The sequence below is a fragment of the Bufo bufo genome, chromosome 4 (assembly GCF_905171765.1).
Source record: "Bufo bufo chromosome 4, aBufBuf1.1, whole genome shotgun sequence".
In the NCBI taxonomy this organism is placed as follows: domain Eukaryota; kingdom Metazoa; phylum Chordata; class Amphibia; order Anura; family Bufonidae; genus Bufo; species Bufo bufo.
The window spans coordinates 427246199-427271988 of NC_053392.1; the positions used below are offsets into that span (position 1 = coordinate 427246199).

Here is a 25790-nt window from a genome sequence, read left to right on the forward strand (position 1 = left end):
ACTAGGGATATTGTGTGCTATAAGGATTTCTTCTGTAATGTGGCGCCACATGGTGCTACAAGGACTGCATGTGGCCATTTACAGCCTCCAGGACATACAGTCCCTCTGTATAATCCAATAACCACAGCGGTGGTGGCAATTTTGTGGCATTTTCTGGTGGCATGAGATGCAATGGGTCATGGAAGATGAACTCCTCTTTATAGCAAGATCAAGCACAACACAATATGACAGCCTCTAGATCAGGGATCAGCAACCTCAGCCACTCCAGCTGTGCTGAAACTACAACTCCCAGTATCCTCCTTTCACTTCTTTAGGAGTTACAAGAACAACTGAGCAAGTGTGCATGCTGGGTGTTGTAGTTTCACAGCAGCTGGAGTGCCGAAGGTTGCTGCTCCCTAGATCTACAGGCGAGCCTGGTGGTTATCACTGCGTGATGTCATCATCCAGATCCACAACATGTGACTGTGACGGTGCAAGCACCTGGCACCAGAGGTATGTGCCCGGGTCTTTCGCTTGTGCCCTTGGCACCAGCATGCACCACCATCTATTGTGCCTGTGTCCTGCTCTGCCAGTGCCTCAGGTCTCTTCAGAGTCTACCAACAGCCCCAGTGGCACCGACATACCCACCTGAGAGCTCATCTACAAGAACGTAACTTTGGTGGGCAGCAATGGCCACGTAATGGATGGCAAACCCCAGTGACCAGCGGCACAAACAGCAGCAAATATTTAAGGGATTGTCCCAAGATCAACACTATTTACCTATCCATACTTGACCCAGAGAACACTAGAACATGGTAACCAAGGTGGGGCCCCCAGCGATCATGTACTTGAAGGGGACATGTCTGTTTTAGTAACGACTTGCATTTCCCATGCAATAACAATTCTGGGGAATCAATTCTTGTGACTCTATATTGTACCATTCCTCTATTATTCCTACTAGAACTTATGAACAAATTGCGAGTAGTCTGCAATAAAGGTCCAGCGGGGGGTTACCAGTTGACAGCACTGATTATCAGGCTGTGCAGTGACACCCCCATCTGGACCTTCACTGCAAACTGCTAGCAAGTCATTCATAACTAATAGCAGAAATAAGAGGAATTGTGCAACATAAAGTCATAAGAATAGATGCTCCAGGATTGTTATTACATGGGGGGTGCAAGTAGTTTCCAAAACAGAGAAATGCGGAGAGGTGCGGGGTCCTCTTTAAATATCGATCTTAGGACAAACCCTTTAAACCTCATAAAATCACTGCAAGAGTGACCTCAGTGGTGCCGACCCCCTCAGAGCAACAGTGACCTCAGTGGTGCCGACCCCCTCAGAGCAACAGTGACCTCAGTGGTGCCGACCCCCTCAGAGCAACAGTGACCTCAGTGGTGCCGACCCCCTCAGAGCAACAGTGACCTCAGTGGTGCCGACCCCCTCAGAGCAACAGTGACCTCAGTGGTGCCCACCCCCTCAGCACAACAGTGACCTCAGTGGTGCCCACCCCTCAGAGCAACAGTGACCTCAGTGGTGCCGACCCCCTCAGAGCAACAGTGACCTCAGTGGTGCCGACCCCCTCAGAGCAACAGTGACCTCAGTGGTGCCGACCCCCTCAGTCCAACAGTGACCTCAGTGGTGCCGACCCCCTCAGTCCAACAGTGTCCTTAGTGGTGCCGACCCCCTCAGCGCAACAGTGACCTCAGTGGTGCCGACCCCCTCAGCGCAACAGTGACCTCAGTGGTGCCGACCCCCTCAGCGCAACAGTGACCTCAGTGGTGCCGACCCCCTCAGCCCAACAGTGACCTCAGCTAAATTAAAAATTGTCTAAATTTGCCATTTATGCATGGAAGACAGTTCTAGAGTACTAGTAATGGTTTCCCTGCATAAATAGCAACCCCTTAATGTTATACAGGTCTTCGTATTAACCATTTGAATTACTGTAACTTTCGTACTCATCGGCTGAAAATACTCCTCAAAAATGGTAAAAGGAGTATTTTTACTCTTCCAGAAAAAAAATGTAGCGCGACCTCTGTCCTCAATGCCCATAGTGGCCCTAACCGCTTTTAAGAGATCCCCCATTTCCTCAGAGGAAAAATGAATTTTTTTGTTATCTTCAATAATCTCCCGTTCCGAAAGGGGATTATCATCTTCCCATTGCCTAGAAGGTGTTGCCTCATTGATTACGTCCTCAGAATCAGACGAGGAAGGGACCACCATCTTTTGCCTTTTAGGGGGAAGAAGACCCGGGCTGGTTTCTTTTAGTGAAGCCAGAGAGGATTTAACTTAGTCATGAATTATAGTTCTTAATTCCTCCATCATAGACGGTTGTTCCCCTCTCAATATTTGAGATGCATTCCTTGCATAATTCTTTTGTATATTGCTCGGGGAGTTTCTTAAAACATGAGATGCATTTGCAACTCTTTTTTGAGCCTCTTTAAAAAAAAAAAAAAAAAAAAACTATGGCAAGAGAGGAACAATCAGTGTATATCCTCAGCTTGTGGAATCTGTATAAATATATACACATTTGTGTCTATAATAACCCCCAAGGATATTTGAAACATAGTGCTGCTCAGAATAGGGTTCCCCCTGTGGGAAAATTATTATAACTGGTGCTGGAGCTTCAAGCTCTCTAGGCTGTTCAGGGGCCAACATGCTCAGAACTCAGATCAGGACCCTCCGTGGTTTCCATACCGCTTTTACCCTGGCGATATCTCCCCAGTGAATCGAACTTCCGGGGACGCCACTGCGTCACCCCGCCACGAACGCCACACGTGTGATCGCCAGCCTAAACCTGCTTGTCCTACCAGGGGAAAGGAAGGTGCGCACATTCATACAGCGCTGGGAGCAGGCATCCGCTCCACAGATGCCAGGCCCGTGTACTCCCCCTGCTCAGGTTTGGTAAGCAACCACCGGCGAGCAGGGAATCAATACAGAGGATCTTTAACTCAAGGAAGGCCCGTAGCCCCCTACCCTGTAGGAAATTTAATCTTTCTCTGTTTTCCTGCCCCTACAGAGGTCAGGGGTCAATCTCCTATATTATGCTGTCATGGTGGTGAAATGGGAAAAATCTATTCCATTCATCTGAATGGGGTTGTTTTGGTGGCAAGCACATTGAACTCTGCATGCCCCATTTGGTGTAATGGAGAGGATTTTCAGTTGCAAAAATTTCTGCAATGAAATCGATGTGTGAAGGCACTTTAAAAAGTACCATTACTGAATTCTCAGGTTTTACCACGTGACCCAACCTTTTGCTACTGGCATTGTGCTCTGCATGGTGTATCAGGTATGAAGTGAATTGTGAGATGTCAATGGTGGCAAAGTACACACAAAAAAAATATAGGCAAACAAGTGGCCGGGCAGCTGCAGTGAAAAAATATTCATACAAGCAATTACCGTTTTTTAAAATATTATATTCACATGTAGAACACCCAAATTGTGTCAGCACATTTAAAACTTCTACCATGGCTTGAAAACCAGACCCTGGCTTGGGGAGGCAGGCTGCATTTCTCAGCTGCACAGTGCTGTTCCTTGTGGGGGAGGGGTATGCATTACGCTGTATAATCCGTCAACACCAGCAAAGCTTCAGGTTTCAACGGCAGCTGCACATAAAAGTAAAATACATGAAACCATGTCACCAAGCTAAAGAGCAATGTTTAATACAAAGTAGTCCCCTGGCTCATCTGTCTACAGTCACAATAAAGAACAGCACAATAGGCAACGCACACTATGGCGTCCTGCACACAACCGAGGACAGCAAACCACAGGCGCCGGTTTTTTACATTCCGCATTGGGGTGCGGATGCATTGACTTGAATAGATCCGCGATTTGCGGTGAAAGATAGGACATGTCCTATCTTTTGCTGCGCGGAGGCACGTCCACAGAAACGCACAGAAGCCCTTTAGTGGGCTTCCACACCGCATCTTGCAGATCGCGGATCCATTCAATGGGTCCCACCACAATACGGAGTTCACACGGCCGATGCCTGTGTCACGGCGGCTCATGTTCGTGTGCAGGAGGGTTATTTTACGGAACGCCTCTGTGATGTCAGTGACATTTTTCCCTCAGTTTTCCTTCGGTTTGCTTCAGCATTTCCTGCATCTATCAAGTTTAGTTTTTTTCCGGTGTGTATACAATCAGTTTTTGATGCATTTTCACGTGTGTGAAGAATATCACTCAACAACTCCTGGCAACCATCAGTGAAAAACGGACATGCTTTCAGTGTGCTTCAAGTTTTTTTTCTCTGACCCACTGACTGGAATAGACCGGTCCTGCATGAGAAACAGATAAAAGATAGAACATGCCACAATTTTTCCTGAATGGACACATGGAGTCAGTGGAAAACAATGCTCATGTGAATGTACCTTCTGAGGTTGAATCCGACCAAGGATAACATCTGCATGGAGTTTGCCTGTAAGTACACTGCAATACCCCTGCAATCAGCTAGACTTTATAATCAATTACTATGATACACTCGCCCCGGGAAATGCGGTCAACACATGGACAGTATTTCCCAAAACGATCGAAGTGGTGTGCGTGAGCCCTAACTATTAAAAAGGCAGCACAAAATTTAAAGTGCTAAATTTGGTCCACAACATACCATATTTTTCAGACTATAAGATGCACCTTTTCCCCTCAAAAGTGGGAGAAACAGCAGTGTGTCCTATAGTCCAAATGCTAATTACCTCTTCCATAATGGAAGTGGTCATTAGCATGAGGGAGGCGCTGCACTGGCAGTACTCAGTTTTCTTCCTGGCCCCGCTCTGACTGCGTCCAGCACCAGGAAGAAGTGCATGTAGGTGCGCACTATGACCCAACACTGTGTGACGTCAGGTCACAGTGCAGAGTGGGCCGGAAATAAAGCAGGGAGTGGATCTGCAGAGTGGCACCGCCATCTAGAGGAAGCAAGGTAAGTTTTGGGGGTCTCAGCTGAGCCCTGATGGGGGTTAGGTGGTCTGATGAAAATATTTTCTTATTTTCCTCTTCTAAATCCTGGGTGCATACAGGTCAGTGCGTCTTATAGTCTGAACAAAAAGGTTTGTGTGCGTCTAGCAAACTTACACTATTTGATGGTTTGATTTCATTGATGTTTTTTTCCCTCTTCGGACAGATCCAAAACTGGAATTTGTAAATGTATTTATGTAGATGCCAAAACTTGCATAAATGAATAAACTCACAATCATTTCTGCTGAGGAGTTGCCGCCACTCCATAAGGTCTCTTTCAGAAGAGGTGTCCAGTGTGGAAACCATGCTCTGTCTGGGATTTATAATGATTTATAATGCTGTGTGTCTCTGCCTGACCTTGCATCTACTGAACTGTACTGACAATGCCATAAAATGCCGGTCTTAACAAATGATCCCCACTGTTTGGGGAAAAAAAGCAAGAGGCGAAGGCTACCTGGTGTTTTACTGTGTGGATTTTCATGCAGATAAGGCCTCATGCACACGACCGTTGTTTTGGTCCACATCCGAGCCGCAGTTTTTGTGGCTCGGATGCAGACCCATTCACTTCAATGGGGCCGCAAAAGATGCGGACAGCACTCCGTGTGCTGACCGCATCCGTTGCTCCGTTCCGTGGTCTGCAAAAAAAAAAAAAATAACCTGTCCTATTCTTGTTAGTTTTTGTGGACAAGAATAGGCAGTTATATCAATGGCTGTCCGTGCCGTTCCGCAAATGGCGGAAAGCACACGGACACCATCCGTGTTTTGCGAACCGCAGAACACACAACGGTCATGTGCATGAGGCCTAAACCAGAGTAATACCGTACCAAGAATAATAACACTATACAAATCTCATGTACACTGTGCGTATTTTGTACATGCGGAAATTGAGCTGTGGTGCGGCTTTTAAAATTCACAGCATTTCAATCCGTGGCTGATTGTGGTTTTCCCACAGAATTCATTGCGACTGTTAAAATGCACAGAAAATCTGGGCTAAATAGTGCTCATGTGTGTGGTTTTTATCATGTTTTTCACATGTATTATCTGCACCGCCTAAAAGGTACCCTTTCGTGGGCATTACAATCTTCGGTTGGCACATGCCCTCAGGGATGTCCTGCATACACCAGTAAATGTTCATACACCACTGATGACTCCTCTATGTAAATGGCAGTAACCACGTGCTGATCCACCTGCTATATAGTCGTTTGGCACGGGTTACCAGCACAAAATCAGCAGCATAACGTGTATGCCCTCTTCAGTATGCACACACTACAGGAGACGAGGGCTGATAATAAGACGGCAGTGTTCCAGGATATAAGCACAGTGGGAATAATCCTTTGTTGTCTCCAGACCTTCCTTTGTTTCGCCCATGCGCAGCAATGATCTTACCTACGCCAGGGCTTGACAAATTTCCTTGGAATCTAGGAGCCAGCTAAAAAAGTTAGGAGCCAGGCAGAGCCGCGTCATAAAATCTATATTGCGATATAATTTTAAGCATGTGCGATATGCGATATATATCCGATATATTGTTTTTTATATTGGGGGGGGGGGGGTTTAAACTTAATTTTTTTACTTTTTATTTAATAACTATTAGTCTCCTTAAGGGCTAGAACCCTTGTCATATTCACCCTAATAGAGCTCTATTAGGGTGAATAGGACTTTACACTCTCCCTGCTGCCCTGTGCACACAACAGCAGGGAGCGGACCATGGCAGCCAGCCTATCATGTGCCCCCCAGCCTCTGATCAGCCCCCCCCCAGCCTCTGATCAGCCCCCCCCCCAGCCTCTGATCAGCCCCCCCCCCCCAGCCTCTGATCAGCCCCCCCCCCCCCCCAGCCTCTGATCAGCCCCCCCCCCCCAGCCTCTGATCAGCCCCCCCCCCAGCCTCTGATCAGCCCCCCCCCCAGCCTCTGATCAGCCCCCCCACAGCCTCTGATCAGCCCCCCCCCCCCCCACCCTCTGATCAGCCCCCCCCCCCCAGCCTCTGATCAGCCCCCCCCCCCCAGCCTCTGATCAGCCCCCCCCCCCCCAGCCTCTGATCAGCCCCCCCCCCCCCAGCCTCTGATCAGCCCCCCCCCCCAGCCTCTGATCAGCCCCCCCCCCCCCCAGCCAATGTGCCGGCCCCCCCCCCCCCTCAACTGAGGGGTTAATCGCGCGGATCACAGCGTGCAGTCATAGGGGCCGGGATATGGCCGGCACATTGGTATTCAGGCTTTCATTGGTGGCGCAGTGGCCACAGTCCCTCCCCTCCTCCTCCTACTCTGTTCTCATTGGTGGTCAGCAGCAGCCGTGCACAGTGGGGAGGGAGGGACTCCTCTCCTTCTCCACTGTGCCGGCTCAGGAAACCATGGTGCGCGCCGAGAGCGCATCTTTGAAAACGGGCTGACAAATACCCAAGCGCCAGGACCAAATTCCTGGTCGCCATGGCGACCTGGGATTTGTCGAGCCCTGACCTACGCTGTGCTCTGGATCACCACAAGGCCCCATGGAAATCCTCTAGTAGGCTAGACCAGAGCAGAGGGTTACAAGGGATTCTCTTGGAGGCCCCCATGTGTAATCACCCAGAGTGCCATTACCACTCCGTACCCCACTACTGTCTTCTATGGGCAAACACAGTGTCATCTTATGCATTTATTTCAGTCGACTACAATGTGCATTGCTATTTCTATGCAACTGTTATTGTTCATGTAATGTACCTGGTTCACCAGAAGGTGGCAGCAAGCATGGCAGAGCTACATTTGCAGAGGATGGAACCTTCTTTCCATTCTCTTCTCTCCCTCTAAGGAGGAGTTTAGTTAGTTAGAGGTCAGTGGAGAGTACCCCCTGCTAGGGGAAGGAAGCAGGTCCATGTCTCTTTTGGACATGTCCTGCTTAAGCCAGCTAGAGCACCTTCAGCTCTGCTTGACACAGAGGCCACAGCCCGAAGTCTCTGAAGCCAGAAGGTATAGATTCCCTGGTATTAATCTAGAGACAGACTACAGAGAGAAGTTGCAAACTTGTGTCTTTTTTCAACCAACTATATAAAGAAAGAAGCAAATTTAGGGTACTTTCACACTAGCGGTTTTCTTTTCCGGCACAGAGTTCCGTCAAAAGGGCTCAATGCCGGAAAAGAACTGATCAGTTTTATCCCCATGGATTCTGAATGGAGAGTAATCCATTCAGGATGCATCAGGATGTCTTCAGTTCAGTCATTTTGACTGATCAGGCAAAAGAGAAAACTGAAAAACTGAAGACTTGCCTGAATGCCGGATCCAGCATTTTTTTCCCCATAGGAATGTATTCGTGCCGGATCCGTCCTTCCGGTCTGCGCAGACTGAAGAAAAAAAAAAAAAAAAAGGTGAAAAAAAATAAATGCCGGATCCATTTTGCCGGATGACACCGGAAAGACGGATCCAGCATTTTTAAGACTGACCCGGCCCCTGATCAGTCTTACTAATGCCATCAGTTGGCATTCGTTTTGACGGATCCGGCAGGCAGTTCCGGCGACGGAACTGCTTGCAGTGCTCCAGACTAAAAAAAATACCTAGTAGCCATTGGCTCCTGAACTGAAAAATTTAGGAGCCAAATTAAATTTTTAGTCGCCAAATCGAAACCGAATGAAAATTTTGGTATCGTGACAACGCTACGCCGATCAGGGTTGTTTCGATACCAAAATTTTGATTCGCTTTCGTCACCATAAAAAAGTATTGCGATACTCAATACCGCGCAAAAAAAATACCCAAAAAAGCCACGTGCATTTCGCATTTTATGAAACGTTCGGCCCATAATAGAGCAGTCCTATCCTATTTTTTGGGGTGACAAAAAAATGGCGAATGCTCACCGCATAGGAGATATTTTTCAATAATTTAATAGTTTGGACTTTTCGGACGCAGCGCTATGTAATATGTTTATTTATTTATTGTTTATATATTTTATATGTAAAATTGGGCATAGAGTTCGGCATAGAGTTCCGTCAGAGGGGCTCTATACCAGAAAAGAACTGATCAGGTATATCCCCATGCATTCTGAATGGAGAGTAATCCGTTCAGTTTGCATCAGGATGTCTTCAGTTCAGTCGTTTTGACTGACCAGGCAAAAGATAAAAACGCAGCATGCTACGGTTTATCTCCGGCCAAAAAAACTGAAGACTTGCCTGATTGCCGGATCCGGCATTTTTCCTCATAGGAATGTATTAGTGCCAGATCCGGCATTCAAAATACCGGAATGCAGGATCCGTGTGTAAAAAGATACAAGACGGATCCGTCTGTCCGCATGACAAGCGGAGAGACGGGTCTGTCCTTGCAATGCATTTGTGAGATGGATCCGCATCCGGATGCATCTCATAAATGCTTTCAGTCACATCCAGATCAGCGATGGAACTGCTTGCCGGATCACACTGCCGCAAGTGTGAAAGTAGCCTTAGGCCTCTTTCACACGGGCGTTGCGGGAAAATGTGCGGGTGCGTTGCGGGAATACCTGCGATTTTTCCGTGCGAGTGCAAAACATTGTAATGAGTTTTGCACTCGCGTGAGAAAAATCGCACATGTTTGGTACCCAAACCCGAACTTCTTCACAGAAGTTCGGGCTTGGGATCGGTGTTCTGTAGATTGTATTATTTTCCCTTATAACATTGTTATAAGGGAAAATAATAGCATTCTGAATACAAAATGCATAGTAAAACAGCGCTGGAGGGGTTAAAAAAAAAATAAAAAAAATCATTTAACTCACCTTAATCCACTTGATCGCGTAGCCCAGCATCTCCATCTGTCTCTTTTACTTAATAGGACCTGTGGTGAGCATTAATTATAGTTCAAGGACCTGTGATGACGTCACTCCGGTCATCACATGGTACGTCACATGATCTTTTACCATGGTGAATCACCATGGTAAAAGATCATGTGAAGTACCATGTGATGACCGGAGTGACGTCATCACAGGTCCTGTAACTGTATTTAATGCTCGCCATAGGTCCTTCAACAAAGGAGATGCCGGGCTACACGAGCAAGTGGATTAAGGTGAGTTAAATTATTTTTTAACCCCTTCAGCGCTATTTTACTTTGCATTCTGTATTCAGAATGCTAGTATATTCAGAATGCTAGTATTTTCCCTTATAACCATGTTATAAGGGAAAATAATAATGATCGGGTCTCCATCCCGATCGTCTCCTAGCAACCGTGCGTGAAAATCGCACTGCATCCACACTTGCTTGCGGATGCTTGCGATTTTCACGCAACCCCATTCACTTCTATGGGGCCTGCGTTGCGTGAAAAACGCAGAATATAGAGCATGCTGCGATTTTCACGCAACGCATAAGTGATGCGTGAAAATCACCGCTCATCTGAACAGCCCCATAGAAATGAATGGGTCGGTATTCAGTGCGGGTGCAATGCGTTCAACTCACGTATCGCATCCGCACGGAATACTCGCCCGTGTGAAAGGGGCCTTAGTGTTTGTGTTTTTTTTTTACTTACTATTAGCCCCCTTAGGGGCTGGAACCCTTGTCCTATTCACCCTTAGCCCCTTTCACATGGGTGAGATTTCTGCGTGGGTTCAATGTGGGAGGTGAAGGCATTGCACCCGCACTGAATCCGGACCCATTCACTTCTATGGGGCTGTGCACATGAGCGGTGATTTTCACGCATCACTTGTGCGTTGCGTGAAAATCGCAACATGCTCTATATTCTGCGTTTTCATGCAACGCAGGCCCCATAGAAGTTAATGGGGCTGTGTGAAAATCGCAAGCAAGTGCGGATGCGGTGCGATTTTCACGCACGGTTGCTAAGATGAAAGTCTATTCACTGTTATTTTCCCTTATAACATGGTTATAAGGGAAAATAATAGCATTCTGAATACAGAATGCTTAGTAGAAGGTCAATATAATAAACATTATATACACCCCAGGATAATAAACATTGGTAGCACAGTTCGCCCCCCCCAATATAATAAACATTGGGAGCACAGTGCACCCCCCCCAGTATAATAAACATTGGGAGCACAGTGCACCCCCCCCAGTATAATAAACATTGGTAGCACAGTGCGCCCCCCCCAGTATAATAAACATTGGTAGCACAGTGCGCCCCCCCCAGTATAATAAACATTGGTAGTGCAGTGCGCCCCCCCAGTATAATAAACATTGGTAGCGCAGTGCGCCCCCCCCAGTATAATAAACATTGGTAGCGCAGTGCGCCCCCCCCAGTATAATAAACATTGGTAGCACAGTGCGCCCCCCCCCCCCAGTATAATAAACATTGGTAGTGCAGTGCGCCCCCCCAGTATAATAAACATTGGTGGTGCAGTGCGCCCCCCCAGTATAATAAACATTGGTAGCACAGTGCGCCCCCCCCCAGTATAATAAACATTGGTAGTGCAGTGCCCCCCCCCCCCCAGTATAATAAACATTGGTAGTGCAGTGCGCCCCCCCAGTATAATAAACATTGGTAGCACAGTGCGCCCCCCCAGTATAATAAACATTGGTAGCACAGTGCGCCCCCCCCAGTATAATAAACATTGGTAGCACAGTGCGCCCCCCCCCCCAGTATAATAAACATTGGTAGTGCAGTGCGCCCCCCCAGTATAATAAACATTGGTAGTGCAGTGCGCCCCCCCAGTATAATAAACATTGGTGGTGCAGTGCCAATGAGGGTTAAAAAAAAATAATAATAAATGAACTCACCTCCTCCAATTGATCGCGTAGATGCCGTCTCCTGTTCTTTCTTCAGGACCTGTCAAAGGACCTGTGGTGACCTCACTGTGCTCATCACATGGTACATCATATGATCCATCACCATGGTAATGGACCATGTGATTAGCTCAGTGACGTCACCACAGGTCCTGAAGAAAGAACAGGAGACCGGCAGCTACGCGATCAATTGGAGGAGGTGAGTTAAATTATTATTATTTTTTAACCCTCATTGGCACTTCCCACTGCGCCACCAATGTTTATTATACTGGGGGGGAAGGGGGGGGCCACACTCAATGTTTATTATACTAGGGGGGGGGGGCACACTGCTCCACCAATGAAGATAACTGACCTGTTAATACAAATACAGGAGGCGGGTGCCGGAATCACATAGCCGGCACCCGACCTCTATGACAGGGGGCTGCGATCAGCGGCAGTTAACCCCTTAGGTACCGCACCTGTCATAGAGGTCGGGTGCCGGCTATTTGATTCCGGCACCCGCCTCCTGTATTTGTATTAACAGGTCAGTTATCTTCATTGGTGGCGCAGTGGCCAAAGCCCCTCCCTCCTCCTCCCCTCTCTCTTCTCATTGGAGGCGGCGGCAGCAGCACAGGGGGGAGGGAGAGACTACTTCTCCACTGTGCTGCCGAGAAGAATACGGCGGCGGGGCAGAGAACTATCATCTCCTGTGCCCGCCGCTGTATTCAACTGCAGAGCTGCGGCGACGGGTCTAGTCGCAAATGGCGACAAGACTAAAAAGTCTTGTCGCCATTTGTAAGTTCTAAGTCGCATTGGCGACCATTTTGGTCGCCATCAGGAGCCCTGGCTTGCCGGATCACTCTGCCGCAAGTGTGAAAGTAGCCTTATACAGTAAGCTTGTCAGCACAGCAAAGCCAGAGAGCAACAGAAGTAGCAGAGTTGAGTTTGTTTGCCTGCCAGAGTTAATGCTAACGCCTGCTGGAAACCAAGACAAAGCCTGAAACTGTTGGAGAAACGTTTATTCAAGTAAAGCTGCTATTGAACTTCATCACAAGGTGTGGATTCAATTTATTTCTTCAAATCCCTTGATTATTCCCCCTATTTGCTCTGGTCCGGACGACAACGCCTGGGTTCCGGCGTATCCAGGTAGGAGCACCGTAACACGTGCACCAACATTAAGGGACATTTAGGCCACCCTACACCTGGGTACCATCTACTACATCACTAAATGGGGCCCTGTGCCCTTGTTGCTTCACTGCAACTGGCGTCACGAAAAACATTTGCTTTAAGGAACCCATGGCCGTTGCCGTGCGTCGCACATGTTTGTACACTGCCAAGGTACAGTATATACGTTTCATTACTTAGCTGTGGAATGCGTTTGTGGAGATAGACTTATATATTCTGCCCACATTTCTTCTGGTTTCCATTCCATTGATGGTTTCCATTCCATTGATGACCACTACAATCAGCCTGACATCCGACCGCTTCAAGGTAACAATAGGATGTACCCAAAGGAAGACTAAACCAGATTGCTCCTATCATGGGGGCATTTCTGGGGTGCTGCAGAGCGATTGGAAGTCTGGAGCTGGGGAGACAAGTTTTGGCATACGGCCGGTCACTACGATGTCACCTCCATTGTTTGCACTCGGCCAGTCAGACACTTTCGGCTCACAGGTCTGATAGAAGAAACTTCTAGATGCAAGAGAATGAATGGTATACAGAATATTTTACAGCACAATAGCCCTCAAATGTCAGGGGAGATTGGCAAATAACCCCAAAATACAGTCCCACTAACTTCAGTCAGTGCTCCCCAACTTTGAAGCAACACAATAGCTGACTCCACCCCTCCCCCACACAGGACCCTCTGTGGTTCCCCTCCCCCACCTCAGGCCCCGTACCTGAGGCAGTGTACCAGCTCCCAGCATGGCTCGCCTCTCTGCACAGCGCTCGGTTGGACATCTTGGTGCTGGAGCCGCCTATGATGTGTGCCCGGGGTGAGCTGGGAGGGTGAGATGGCTCTATAGACAGTGTGTACACACCCTGTGCTCTGTCTATGCCGTCCACCGCTCTGCTTCTGTTTAGGGGGTCACATGGTAAACAAGAAACTAGATCGAGACTTGAACCGCATCGAATTAGTACGGTGGCCGCGCGGGGTCAATGCGGAAGCGGGCGCCTCCTCCTCACAGGTTAAACATTGATTTGTTGTGTGCCGGCTTGTGAATCGCGTTTACATTCGCACTTTGCTTCGTTGTGCATAGCAGAACCTGGGATTTGGAGTCGGTTTCTGTTAAATCTTGCTGCGTGAGTTTCCACTGTCTGGATGAAATTTTCTGTTTCACTTCTTGGTTCTTGTTTTTCGGGACTGACTTTGTCTCTGGTTCTTTATCATCATTATTTGACATCAGTTCCCATTAACGGTAGGTTCTATAAGTGTGAAAGTTGGTAATTTTGGTAAGAAAACATTTTAGGTGGAGTTATCCTTTAACTATAGAAGTAATGCCAGAGCCAAGACCTTAAAGGGGTCCTTCACAAACACAGCTGAGGGCTGCATGCCCCCAGTATGCCATCAGGAGTGCCTATGAACATATACAGGAATTTTGGGCAAACAGGAGAGGTGAGAACTCATTATATCTATCACCACTAGAACACCCTGCTTATCACTAGTGTTGAGCGTACTTGTGTTTTAAGTTCGGCATCTAAAGTTCGAGTTCAGGTTATCGAAGTATCCCGTTATGGATTCTAAATTCCGTTATGGTCCATGATAGCGGAATCCATAACGGGATACTTCGATAACCCGAACTTTAGACGCCGAACTTAAAATACAAGTTCGCTCAACACTACTTATCACTGATTATAGTATAAGGACAGGGGAGAACACAGGAGAGGGGAGGACTGATTATTTAGCACCACTAAAGCACCCTGCTTATCACTGTTTATAGTATAAGGATAGGAGAGAATATAGGAGAGGTGAGACCTGATTATCTATCACCACTAGAACACCCTGCTTATCACCATTTATAGTATAAGGACAAGAGAGAACATAAGAGAGGTGAGAACTGATTATCACCACTAGAACACGCTGCTTATCACTGATTATAGTATAAGTACAGGAGAGGGGAGGACTGATTATTTAGCACCACTAAAGCACCCTGCTTATCACTGTTTATAGTATAAGGATATGAGAGGTCACAGAAAAGGTGAGAACTGATTTTCTATCACCACTAGAACACCCTGCTTATCACCATTTATAGTATAAGGACAAGAGAGAACATAAGAGAGGTGAGAACTGATTATCTATCACCACTAGAACACACTGCTTATCACTGTTTATAGTATAAGGATAGGAGAGAACACCTGAGAAGTGAGAGCTGATTTTCTATAACCATTAGAACACCCTGCTTATCACAGTTTATAGTATAATGACAGGGGAGAACACAGGAGAGGTGAGAACTGATTATCACTGTTTATAGTATAAGGATAGGAGAGGTGAGAACTGATTATCTATCACCACTGTAACACCCTGCTTATCACCATTTATAGTATAAGGACAGGGGAGAACATAGGAGAGGTGAGAATGTATTATCTATCACCACTAGAGCACCCTGCTTATCACTGTTTATAGTATAAGGATATGAGAGAACACATGAGATGTGAGAACTGATTATCTATCGCCACTGGAGCACCCTGCTTATCACTATTTATAGTATAAGGACATGAGAGAACACAGGAGAGGTGAGAACTGATTATCACCACTAGAACATCCTGCTTATTACTGTTTATAGTATAAGGACATGAGAGAACACAGGAGAAGTGAGAGCTGATCTTCTATAACCACTAGAACACCCTGCTTATCACTGATTATAGTATAAGGACAGGGGAGAACACAGGAGAGATGAGAACTGATTATCTATCACCACTAGAACATCCTGCTTATCACTGTTTATAGTAAAAGGATAGGAGAGAACACAGGAGAGTTGAGAACTGATTATCTCTTACAACTAGAACATCCTGCTTATCACAGTTTATAGTATAAGGGACAGGAGAGAACACAGGAGAGGTAAAAATGTATTGTCTATCACCACTGGAACACTCTGCTTATCACTGATTATAGTATAAGGACAAGGGAGAACACAGGAGAGGTGAGAACTGATTATCTATCACCACTAGAAGACCCTGCTTATCACTGGTTATAGTATAAATACAGGAGAGGGGGGGACTGATTATTTAGCACCACTGGAGCACCCTGCTTATCACTGTTTATAGTATAAGGACATGAGAGAACACAGGAGAAGTGAGAGCTGATTATAGTATAAGGACAGAGGAGAACACAGGAGAGGTGAGGACTGATTATCACCACTAGAACATCCTGCTTATCACTTTTCTGGATATATAAGGCTTAGATTGATAGAACATAAAATATATCTTTATGATTTATAAATTTATATGAAAGTTCATAAATTCATTACACAATATTAATAAGGCCTCTTGCACACGACCGTATGGCTTTTTCAGTATTTTGCGGTCCGCATAAAAAGGAACCGGAAAAAAATACAGATGACGTCCGTGTGCATTCTGTATTTTGCGGAACGGAACAGCTGGACCCTGATAGAACAGTACTATCCTTGTCTGTTATGCGGACAATAATAGGACATGTTCTATCTTTGAACAGAACGGAAATACGGAAACGTAAGGCATATGGAGTACCTTCTGTGGTTTTTTTGCGGATCCATTGAAATGAATGGTTCCATATACGGAACGTAGACGGAAATTTTTTTTTTTGTGTGCAAGAGGCCTAAGAGAGATTTTTTTTAAGATGGAGTTTAAGGGCACAACTACACTGCAACATTTGTCGCACCAATGTCGCGCGACAATTTTTATGGTGTCGCAATGCGACATGCTGCGACGCGAGAGTCGCAGAAAAATCCATCTTGAATGGATTTTTTGCGACTGTTGCAGTGCGACACCATAGACTATCGTTCTAAAAATTGTCGCGAGACATTGATGCAACAAAATGTCGTGCAAAAAATGTCGTCGTGTAGACCTAGCCTAAGACTCTGACTTCCAAAACTAGCTTAGATTCTAACTCCACAACCCTGCAAATAATTGCCCTGATATTTGGCCAGTGTAATAGGGCCCTAAACCAACAGGATCAGACTGCACTTTGTTTGATCTAGTATTTAACTATGGAGACATATAGGTCTGCATAAGCACTATAGAGACAAGATGATGTCAATCAAGTAGATGCAAAGTATGCATTGGCGTAATAAACAAAAAAAATAAGGTTTTAAGGGTGCTAAACTAGTTGTAATCTTTGTGCAGTACATAAAAAGCAGCTTGTAAAATCCCTGATCCTATAGAAACGCGATTTGAAAATGCTCTTTCATTTCTTTGACCAGACTGCTGTTAGTAGCCTAAGGCCTAATGCACACGACAGTGAATAATGGTCATTTTTAGCACCAATGAAAGTCTATGGGGCTATTCACATGGCCGTTCTTTTAACGGCCAGTGAATAGCGTCCGTCCAAAAGGACATGTCCTTTTTTTGTCCGTTTTCATAGTCAGACGGACCCAATGAAATCAATGGGACCGTTTTTAACGGCCGATTGACAGGAGTGCACCCGTCTAACGGCCGTTAAAAACAGGTACACTTTACCCACTAGGGGTTAAAAAAAAAAAACTCACCTCATCCACTTGCTCTCGGTGCGGCAGTCTCTTCTCTCCTCATTGAGCAGGACCTGCGATATGCGTGGTGACATAACCACATGGGAGCGCGCAGTGACGTCATTGCGCACCTTCGGCAGGTCCCGTTCAGTGAAGAGAGAAGAGACTGCTGCAGCGCGAGCAAGTGGATGAGGCGAGTTTTTTTTTTTTCTTTTTGTTTTGTAAAATAAAAAATAAAAAAAACTGTGGTGGGCCATTATGGGGGCATTATTTAAACCATGGGGGAAATTATTTAAGATGGGGCCCTACATTGGGGGCATTATGAAAGCTGTGGGACGTTAAAAAAATAATTCCTACATTATGGGGGGGATTATTTAAGATGGGGGACTACATTGGGGGCATTATTAAAGCTGGGGACAGTAAAAAATAAAATATTCCTACACTATGGGGGATATTATTTTAGCTGGGGTCCTACATGGGGGCATTATTAAAGCTGGGGACAGTAAAAAAAAATTCTTACACTATGGGAGACATTTTAGCTGGGGGCCTACACGGGGGCATTATTAACCACTTCAGCTCGCCTAGCTTAAACCCCCTTAAAGGGAGTCTGTCACCAGCATTTCACTTTTTTAACCCTTCCCACAGCTCCCTAGCATGCTTACAGTTAATAAAAACGTTACCTCTGGCATCAATCCTGGACTTATAGAACCCTCAAAAACGATCTTTATAAGATATGCAAATGAGGGCTCGCAAGTGCCCAGGGCAGCGTTACTCTCTTAGGTGCCCTGCTTGCTCAGCCTTCTCATTGCGTCCCCCCGCCCCTTCCTACCCTCTGCTCGCCCATCCTTTCCCTCTGACAGCCTTTGTACTAACTAGTTATGCTGGCGATATCCCGCACTGACGCACTCATTCCTTTGGCCGGCGCATGCGCACTGCGATGCCCATTCCTTGTACGGCATCACAGTAACTATTGCGCATGCGCCGGCTAACGACGCGAAAATGGCTGTCACAGTAATAAAAAAAATTCTGTCACTGCGGTGGGGCGGACTGAACGCAAGTGTGCGCACAAGATCAGGCCTGATCGGGCGAACATTGCGTTTTTTGTAGAGCCTATAGAACATGTCCTATTCTTGTCCGCGATTGCGGACAAGAAAAGGCATTTTCTATATAGTTCTGGCAATGTGCGGATCCGCAAAATGCGGAAAGCGCATTGCCGGTGTCCGTGTTTTGCAGATCCGCGGTGTCCGTGTTTTGTGGATCCGCGGATCCGCAAAACACATACGGACGTCTGAATGGAGCCTTACAGGGGGGTGATCAATGACAGGGGGGTGATCAGGGGTTAATAAGTGACAGGAGGGGGTGTAGTGTAGTGTGGTGCTTGGTGCTACTTATTACAGAGCTGCCTGTGTCCTCTGGTGGTCGATCCAAGCAAAAGGGACCACCAGAGGACCAGGTAGCAGGTATATCAGACGCTGTTAACAAAACAGCGTCTGATATACCTTTCAAGGATTAAAAAAATCGCATCTACAGCCTGCCAGTGAATGATCGTCGCTGGCAGGCTGTAGATCCACTGGTTTACCTTCCGATCCTGTGAACGCGCGTTCACAGGAAATCTCGCCGTTCAGAGGAATAACCCGGCCGCCCGCAGGACGCAATCCTGCGTTAGGCGGTCGGGAGATGGTTAAAGCTGGGGGCAGCAACACAAAAAAAATCCTACACTATGGGGGACAATAACTGCCAATTAAAATTATCAATTTATCAAAACTGACATTAAAAACGGACACATGGCCAGAAAATGGATGCACACACTGATGCAAAATGGCCATTAAAAACTGACCGTGTGTCCGTTTTTTAACATCATGTGCATGTAGCCTAAGGTGTCAAAGGGTATTGTCCACATGCACATAGTGGGCCACATACACAGAGGTTGTCTGGTTTAAAAATAAATAAATAAATATTGATTTAAAAGGATTGGCCCATCTAACACATTCGTGGCATATCGCTAGGATATGCCACCAATGTCATACAGATGCGTGTCCCAGAGGTAAGAATCGCATCTATTTCTAGAACGGGCCTCCAACGCAAAGAAGAGTTCAGCACGCATCCACAGCGTGCTCTCCATTCACTACTCCGAAAGTTACAAAAAGAGCTGAGCAATCACCCTTGTTCACTTTGGGGACCCTGTTCTAGAGATAGGTGCGGGTCAGTCCCCCAAAGTGAACGAGGGTGCACCGTGCAAGCGTGGCCACCCTCTATTCACTTCTATGGGAGTGCCGAAAATAGCCGAACACTGGTTGGCTACTTCCGGAACTCCCAGTGGTGAATGGAGAAGTGGCCAGACTTGTGCGGTGAGCTCTCCATTCACTTCTATGGGAGTTCCGAAAATAGCTAAGTATACTCGCTCGGCTCGTTTTGAAACTGCCATAGAAGTGAAGCTGTTCTAGAAATATGTGCAGGTCCCAGAGGTGGGACCCGCATCTATCTGACAGGTGATATATTCTAGCCCCGCTCTGTAACTTTGTGGCCTGCCACTTCATGGCTGAGTTGCTGTGGTTCTTGAACACTTCCACTTTTCAATAGTACCACTCACAGTTGATTGTGGAATATCTAGGAAGGAACAAAATATCTAGAGTATACTATAAATGGTGATAAGCAGGGTGTTCTAGTGGTGATAGAAAATCAGTTCCCACCTTTTCTGTGACCTCTCATATCCTTATACTATAAACAGTGTTGTCACTCAGTTCATGACCTAGTCCTGTTTTGATTTTATTTCTTCATAGTAGGTAACTGCAACTTGGAAATATGATTACCTTCATGGACGGCTCAGATAGTGAGGAAGAGCAGGAGTGCAATGAGAGAACATCACTGATTGCATCTGAAAGCCCGCAACTTCCTTCTTATCAAGATGGACCACAGGCTACAGAAGAACCTTCTGCTATAAGGGTTAGAGAAGACATTACACTTGAAGTAGATGTGGATTGTTAAATTTAGTGTCAATTAGGCCCTTTACTTCAAATATGCAGAAATATATATTACTTCAAATATGCAGAAATATATATTACTTCAAATATGCAGAAATATATATTACTTCAAATATGCAGAAATACAACAGGTGACCCATAGGGCACACCTCACTGACATTCAGAGATGTCTATCAATGACCAAGTGACCACAGTATAAATCAAAACACAATCCAATACAGATTTTTTGAACATGGTATAAAGTAACCAGCATGGCCTAATACATATAAAAACACAATAGCCTTCTATAAAGAAAAGTGGTGCAAATACCCAAGGCCCACGCAACCCTGTGCTGACGGTGCGGCAGAGGTCCAGAGGGTAATGTACACCCCTTTCATTACTCACAACAAGTATAATTACAGTTTGTGGTCACTGTTAACTGCAGCATTTAAGGGGTTGAACAACCAGAGGATGCCCATCATGGTGGGTTAACGACTTAAAGGGCATCTGTCAGCAGATTTGTACCTCTGAAACTGCTGACCTGTTACATGTGCACTTGGCAGCTGAAGACATCTGTGTTGGTCCCATGTTTATATGTGCCTGATTGCTGAGAATTTTTTTAAATATGTGTAAATGAGCCTCTAGGAGCAACGGGGGCGTTGCCATTACACCTGGAGGCTCTGCTCTCTGTAACTGCTGTGCCCTCTGCACTTTGATTGACAGGGCCAAGCGTTCGGATTAGAGGCGAGTGACGTTTTTAAAAATTCAAATTGGCTGCTTCGCCGAACTTCGAGAAGAAATTTGATTTGTTCCGAATAACTTCTAAATTAAATCATACTCAGTTTAATAGAGCAGGGGCAATGACGGGGAACGGCAGTCGCGCCACCCCCATCATCTAACCCCTCAGATGCCGCATTCAATGTTGATCGTGGCATCTGAGAGTCACATTCAGCATATTAGGGGGTCATTAAGGGGTTAAAAAAAACATACTCGCCTAATTCATTTGATCGCGGAGAGGCCGTCGCAGCCATCTTGATTGAAGAAAATGCTCCAATTCTCATGCACGCTGACGTGATGACGTCACTGCGTCCGCCCACATGTCACACGTCAGTGCGCGTTAGAATTGGAGTGTTTTTCAAGATGGCCTCGACAGCCTCTCCGCGATCTAATGGATGAGGTATGGTATGGATGAGTATGTTTGTTTGTTTTTGTTTTTACCGCAATTTTGGGAAAAATCGATTCATTACCACGAAGCACCAAGAAATTTGGATTCGTGGTCAATTGAACTTCAGGAAAAATTCTGATCAAATTCCACTTCGTTAACTTTGATTCGCTCAACACTAGTTGTGATGTTTTCACTGCCTGGTCCTGTTAATTAAAGTGCAGAGGGCAGTTGCAGAGAGAGCTGAGCCTCTAGGTGTAACGCCCCCGTTGCTCCGAGAAGCTCATTTGCTTATATTAAAACTTCATTTACTGTGTTACTGTGAAGGCAGTCACTTTGTTCATGTGTTTTATATGACTGGTTTCAACATCCCCAACAGAAACAGTACAGGGGTACCACACAAGTGCTGGGAGATGCATCGAATGGGGAGACCTCAGGAGCGGCAGCCTCTGTCAGGGAAGTTCCAACGGACAGTGAAGAAGAAGAACTGACACTTAAATATGGGGCTAAACATGTTATAATGCTCTTCGTGCCGGTCACGCTCTGTATGGTGGTAGTGGTTGCAACAATAAAATCAGTCAGCTTCTACACTGAAAAAAATGGACAGTTGTAAGTAGGCATTTTTCAATTTGCAGTTTTTTTTTATATGTGTTATGTTTTTAGCTTACTTTTATACATAGAAATTGTCCCTCTAATAGAAGCACAAGGTAGCAGAGCGTTGAACAGTGCACACAAGAGAATGTACCCTAAACTGAGTACTGAAGCCTGTATATAAGGAAGTTGCTCCAAAACCAAAAAAACCACACATTTCATATACCGTATTTTTTGCTTTATAAGACACAATGGCAGTGTGTCTTATAAAGCGAATACTAGTGAGCACTTTCATTATGGCGTTCACTAGTATGTATTAGGTGCAGGTAGCCGGTGAAGCTCCGCGAGCGCAGCCAGTACTCACCCTCCTTTGTCTTCTTCTCGGGGGGCCACGCTGCACTGGTCGTCCTGACCACATACAGTGTCAGGATGTAGGGTGCGCACTATGACCCGATGCTGCACGCAGTCAGATGACCGGAGAAGACAAGGGAGTGCGACTGGAGGAGCGATCGCCGGAGCAGGAGAGGTAAGTTAAGTTCTTTATTTTATCTTTAATCTGAGGTCTGATGGGGCTCTGGGATGGAATTCTGATCTGAGGTCTGATTGGGGTCTGGCATGGAAGTCTGATCTGGGGTCTGATGGGGATTTGGCATGGAAGTCTGATGGGGGTCTGACATGGAGTTCTCATAGGGTTCTGGCATAAGGGTCTGATGTAAGTTCCTGATTTGGGGGTCAGATCTGATTTTCTTATTCTCCTCGTCTAAAACCTAGGGTGCGTCTTATCATCAGGTGTGTCTTATAAAGCGAAAAATACGGTATATGACTTACTAATTAGGTGGGCTGTGCCCCAGATATCCCTGTAAGTGTGAGCTGGGATGCAGAAGTTATTAGGCTGAGTCACACATGACTAATTAACTGTGGATTTGTACAGTACTACATGTGGTTTTGTTGTCTTTTTTTTTTTGCGGCGGAAATGCCGCAAAAAACACAGAATTTGGCTTATTGCACACGACAGTATATTTTCATGGTCCGAAAAACTGGGTCCCGTTTTTCCGTGATCCGTGACCGTTTTTTCGTCCGTGGGTCTTCCTTGTTTTTTGGAGGATCCTCGGACATGAAAAAAAAGTCGTTTTGGTGTCCGCCTGGCTGTGCGGAGCCAAACGGATCCGTCCTGAATTACAATGCAAGTCAATGTGGACGGATCCGTTTGACGTTGACACAATATGGTGCCATTTCAAACGGATCCGTCCCCATTGACTTTCAATGTAAAGTCTGGAGTCCCTTTTACCATCGGATCGGAGTTTTCTCCAATCCGATGGTATATTTTAACTTGAAGCGTCCCCATCACCATGGGAACGCCTCTATGTTAGAATATACTGTCGGATATGAGTTAGATCGTGAAACCTCATTTCCGACAGTATATTCTAACACAGAGGCGTTCCCATGGTGATGGGGACGCTTCTAGTTAGGATATACTACAAACTGTGTACATGACTGCCCCCTGCTGCCTAGCAGTATCCGATCTCTTACAGGGGGCCGTGATCAGCACAATTAACCCCTCAGGTGCCGCACCTGAAGGGGTTAATTGTACTATCATATCCCCCTGTAAGAGATCAGGGCTGCCAGGCAGCAGGGGGCAGACCCCCCCTCCCCAGTTTGAATATCATTGGTGGCCAGTGCGGCCCCCCCCCCTCCTCCCTCTATTGTAATAATTCGTTGGTGGCACAGTGTGCGCCCCCCCCCCCCTTCCTCCCTCTATTGTAATAAATCGTTGGTGGCACAGTGTGCGCCCCCCCCCTTCCTCCCTCTATTGTAATAAATCGTTGGTGGCACAGTGTGCGCCCCCCATCGGCCCCCCCTCCCTCTATAGCATTAACAACATTGGTGGCCAGTGTGCGGCCTCCCATCTCCCCCCCCGATCATTGGTGGCAGCGGGTTACTAGCAATAGTACAATAGTAAAAGATTCATACTTACCTGGGAGCTGCGATGTTCGTGTCCGGCCGGGAGCTCCTCCTACTGGTAAGTGACAGTTCATTTAGCAATGCGCCGCACAGACCCTGTCACTTACCAGTAGGTGGAGCTCCCGGCCGGACACGAACATCGCAGCAGCCACCAGCAGGTAAGTATGAATCTTCTACTATTGTACTATTGCTAAGTAACCATGGACTGTAGTAGCGTCCTGGTTGCCATGGTTACCGATCGGAGCCCCAGCGATTAAACTGGGACTCCGATCGGAACTCCGCTGCCACCAATGATGGGGGGGGGGGGGGAGATGGGAGGCCGCACACTGGCCACCAATGTTGTTAATGCTATAGAGGGAGGGGGGGCCGATGGGGGGCGCACACTGTGCCACCAACGAATTATTACAATAGAGGGAGGGAGGGGGGGGGGGGGCGCACACTGTGCCACCAACGAATAATTACAATAGAGGGGGGGGGGGCCGCACTGGCCACCAACCTATTATTACAATAGAGGGGGGGGGTCTGCACTGGCCACCAATGATATTCAAACTGGGGAGGGGGGGAGGGTCTGCCCCCTGCTGCCTGGCAGCCCTGATCTCTTACAGGGGGATATGATAGTACAATTAACCCATTCAGGTGCCGCACCTGAAGGGGTTAATTGTGCTGATCACGGCCCCCTGTAAGAGATCGGGTGCTGCCAGGCAGCAGGGGGCAGTCTTGTACACAGTTTGTAGTATATTCTAACTAGAAGCGTCCCCATCACCATGGGAACGCTTCTGTGTTAGAATATACTGTCGGTTCTGAGTTTTCACGAAGTGAAAACTCAGCTATGAAAAAGCTTTTATGCAGACGGATCTTCGGATCCGTCTGTAAAAGTAACCTACGGCCACGGATCACGGATGCCAATCTTGTGTGCATCCGTGTTCTTTCACGGACCCATTGACTTGAATGGGTCCGTGAACCGTTGGCCGTGAAAAAAATAGGACAGGTCATATTTTTTTCACGGCCAGGAAACACGGATCTCGGATGCGGCTGCAAAACTGTGCATTTTCTGTTTTTTCCACGGACCCATTGAAAGTCATGGGGTCCGCGAAAAAAAACGGCACAACGGCCACGGGTGCACACAACGGTCGTGTGAAAGAGGCCTTTTCCACAGTTTTTTCCATCACATTTAAATTAGCCAATAAGAACCACTATTGTTTCTATCTACAATAGTTCACCCTTGTGCACTCCAAGTACTAAATAGGAATCGGCAACCTCTGGCACTCAAGCTGTTCTTAAACTACTACTCCCAGAATCCTCCTTTAATTTCTATGGGAGTTATAAGGACAGCCAAGTAAATGTGCATGCTGATTCCTGACCTAGATGATGTGGGCTTTTTTTGTTGCATCTGAATTCACTTCACTTTCAGTGTTTCATAGCGACCCTTTGTTCACGTTCCTTTTTAGAATCTACACACCTTTCTCTGAAGATACTCCATCTGTTGGGCAAAGGCTTCTAAACTCTGTATTGAATACAATTATTATGATAAGTGTTATCCTTGTGATGACTATATTCTTGGTGTTACTGTACAAGTATCGCTGCTATAAGGTAAGCAGAATCCCTAATTTCATTAGTCTATGAAAGCTAATCTGTTGGAGACTTAACCTCTTAATAACCAGAAATATTTTTTCCTTTTTGCCTTCCTTTTGCTGTAACCTTTTTATTTTTACACTCACTCTGCTGTCTGAGGCCTTGTTTTAAGCAGGAGAAATAGTATTACTTTTTGGCATTGTTTTGGGATAAATATAAATTAGTGTCATTTATATAATTTTTTTGGTTGTGGAAATATAAAAAGAAAATACATTTTTGCATAGTTTTTTTTTTTTTTTTCTGTGTTCAAGTTTCAAATCAAGTAAG

General features: G+C 46.3%; 2 protein-coding genes across 5 annotated transcripts in view; one reads left to right on the forward strand and one right to left on the reverse strand.

The window, feature by feature from the left end:
* Positions 1 to 13657, reverse strand: part of MEMO1 (mediator of cell motility 1) — an 87693-nt gene extending 74036 nt beyond the window's left edge. The window contains exon 1 of one of the 2 annotated variants that reach the window (XM_040429329.1): positions 13455 to 13657. In XM_040429329.1, the coding sequence (XP_040285263.1) occupies positions 13455 to 13515 (61 nt within the window). In that variant the 5' untranslated portion in view covers positions 13516 to 13657. The remainder of the gene's footprint in view (positions 1 to 13454) is intronic. The other variant, XM_040429330.1, reaches the window with a different exon arrangement.
* Positions 13658 to 13724: 67 nt separating this feature from the next.
* Positions 13725 to 25790, forward strand: part of LOC120998612 (presenilin-2-like) — a 54823-nt gene continuing 42757 nt past the window's right edge. For 2 of the 3 annotated variants that reach the window (XR_005778445.1, XM_040429326.1), the window contains exons 1-4: positions 13725 to 13973; positions 19997 to 20159; positions 21718 to 21947; positions 25340 to 25481. Coding sequence is in view for 2 of the 3 variants with exons in the window: in XM_040429326.1 (XP_040285260.1) it covers positions 20019 to 20159; positions 21718 to 21947; positions 25340 to 25481 (513 nt within the window). In the remaining variant the exon portion in view is untranslated. The remainder of the gene's footprint in view (positions 13974 to 19996; positions 20160 to 21717; positions 21948 to 25339; positions 25482 to 25790) is intronic. The other variant, XM_040429328.1, reaches the window with a different exon arrangement.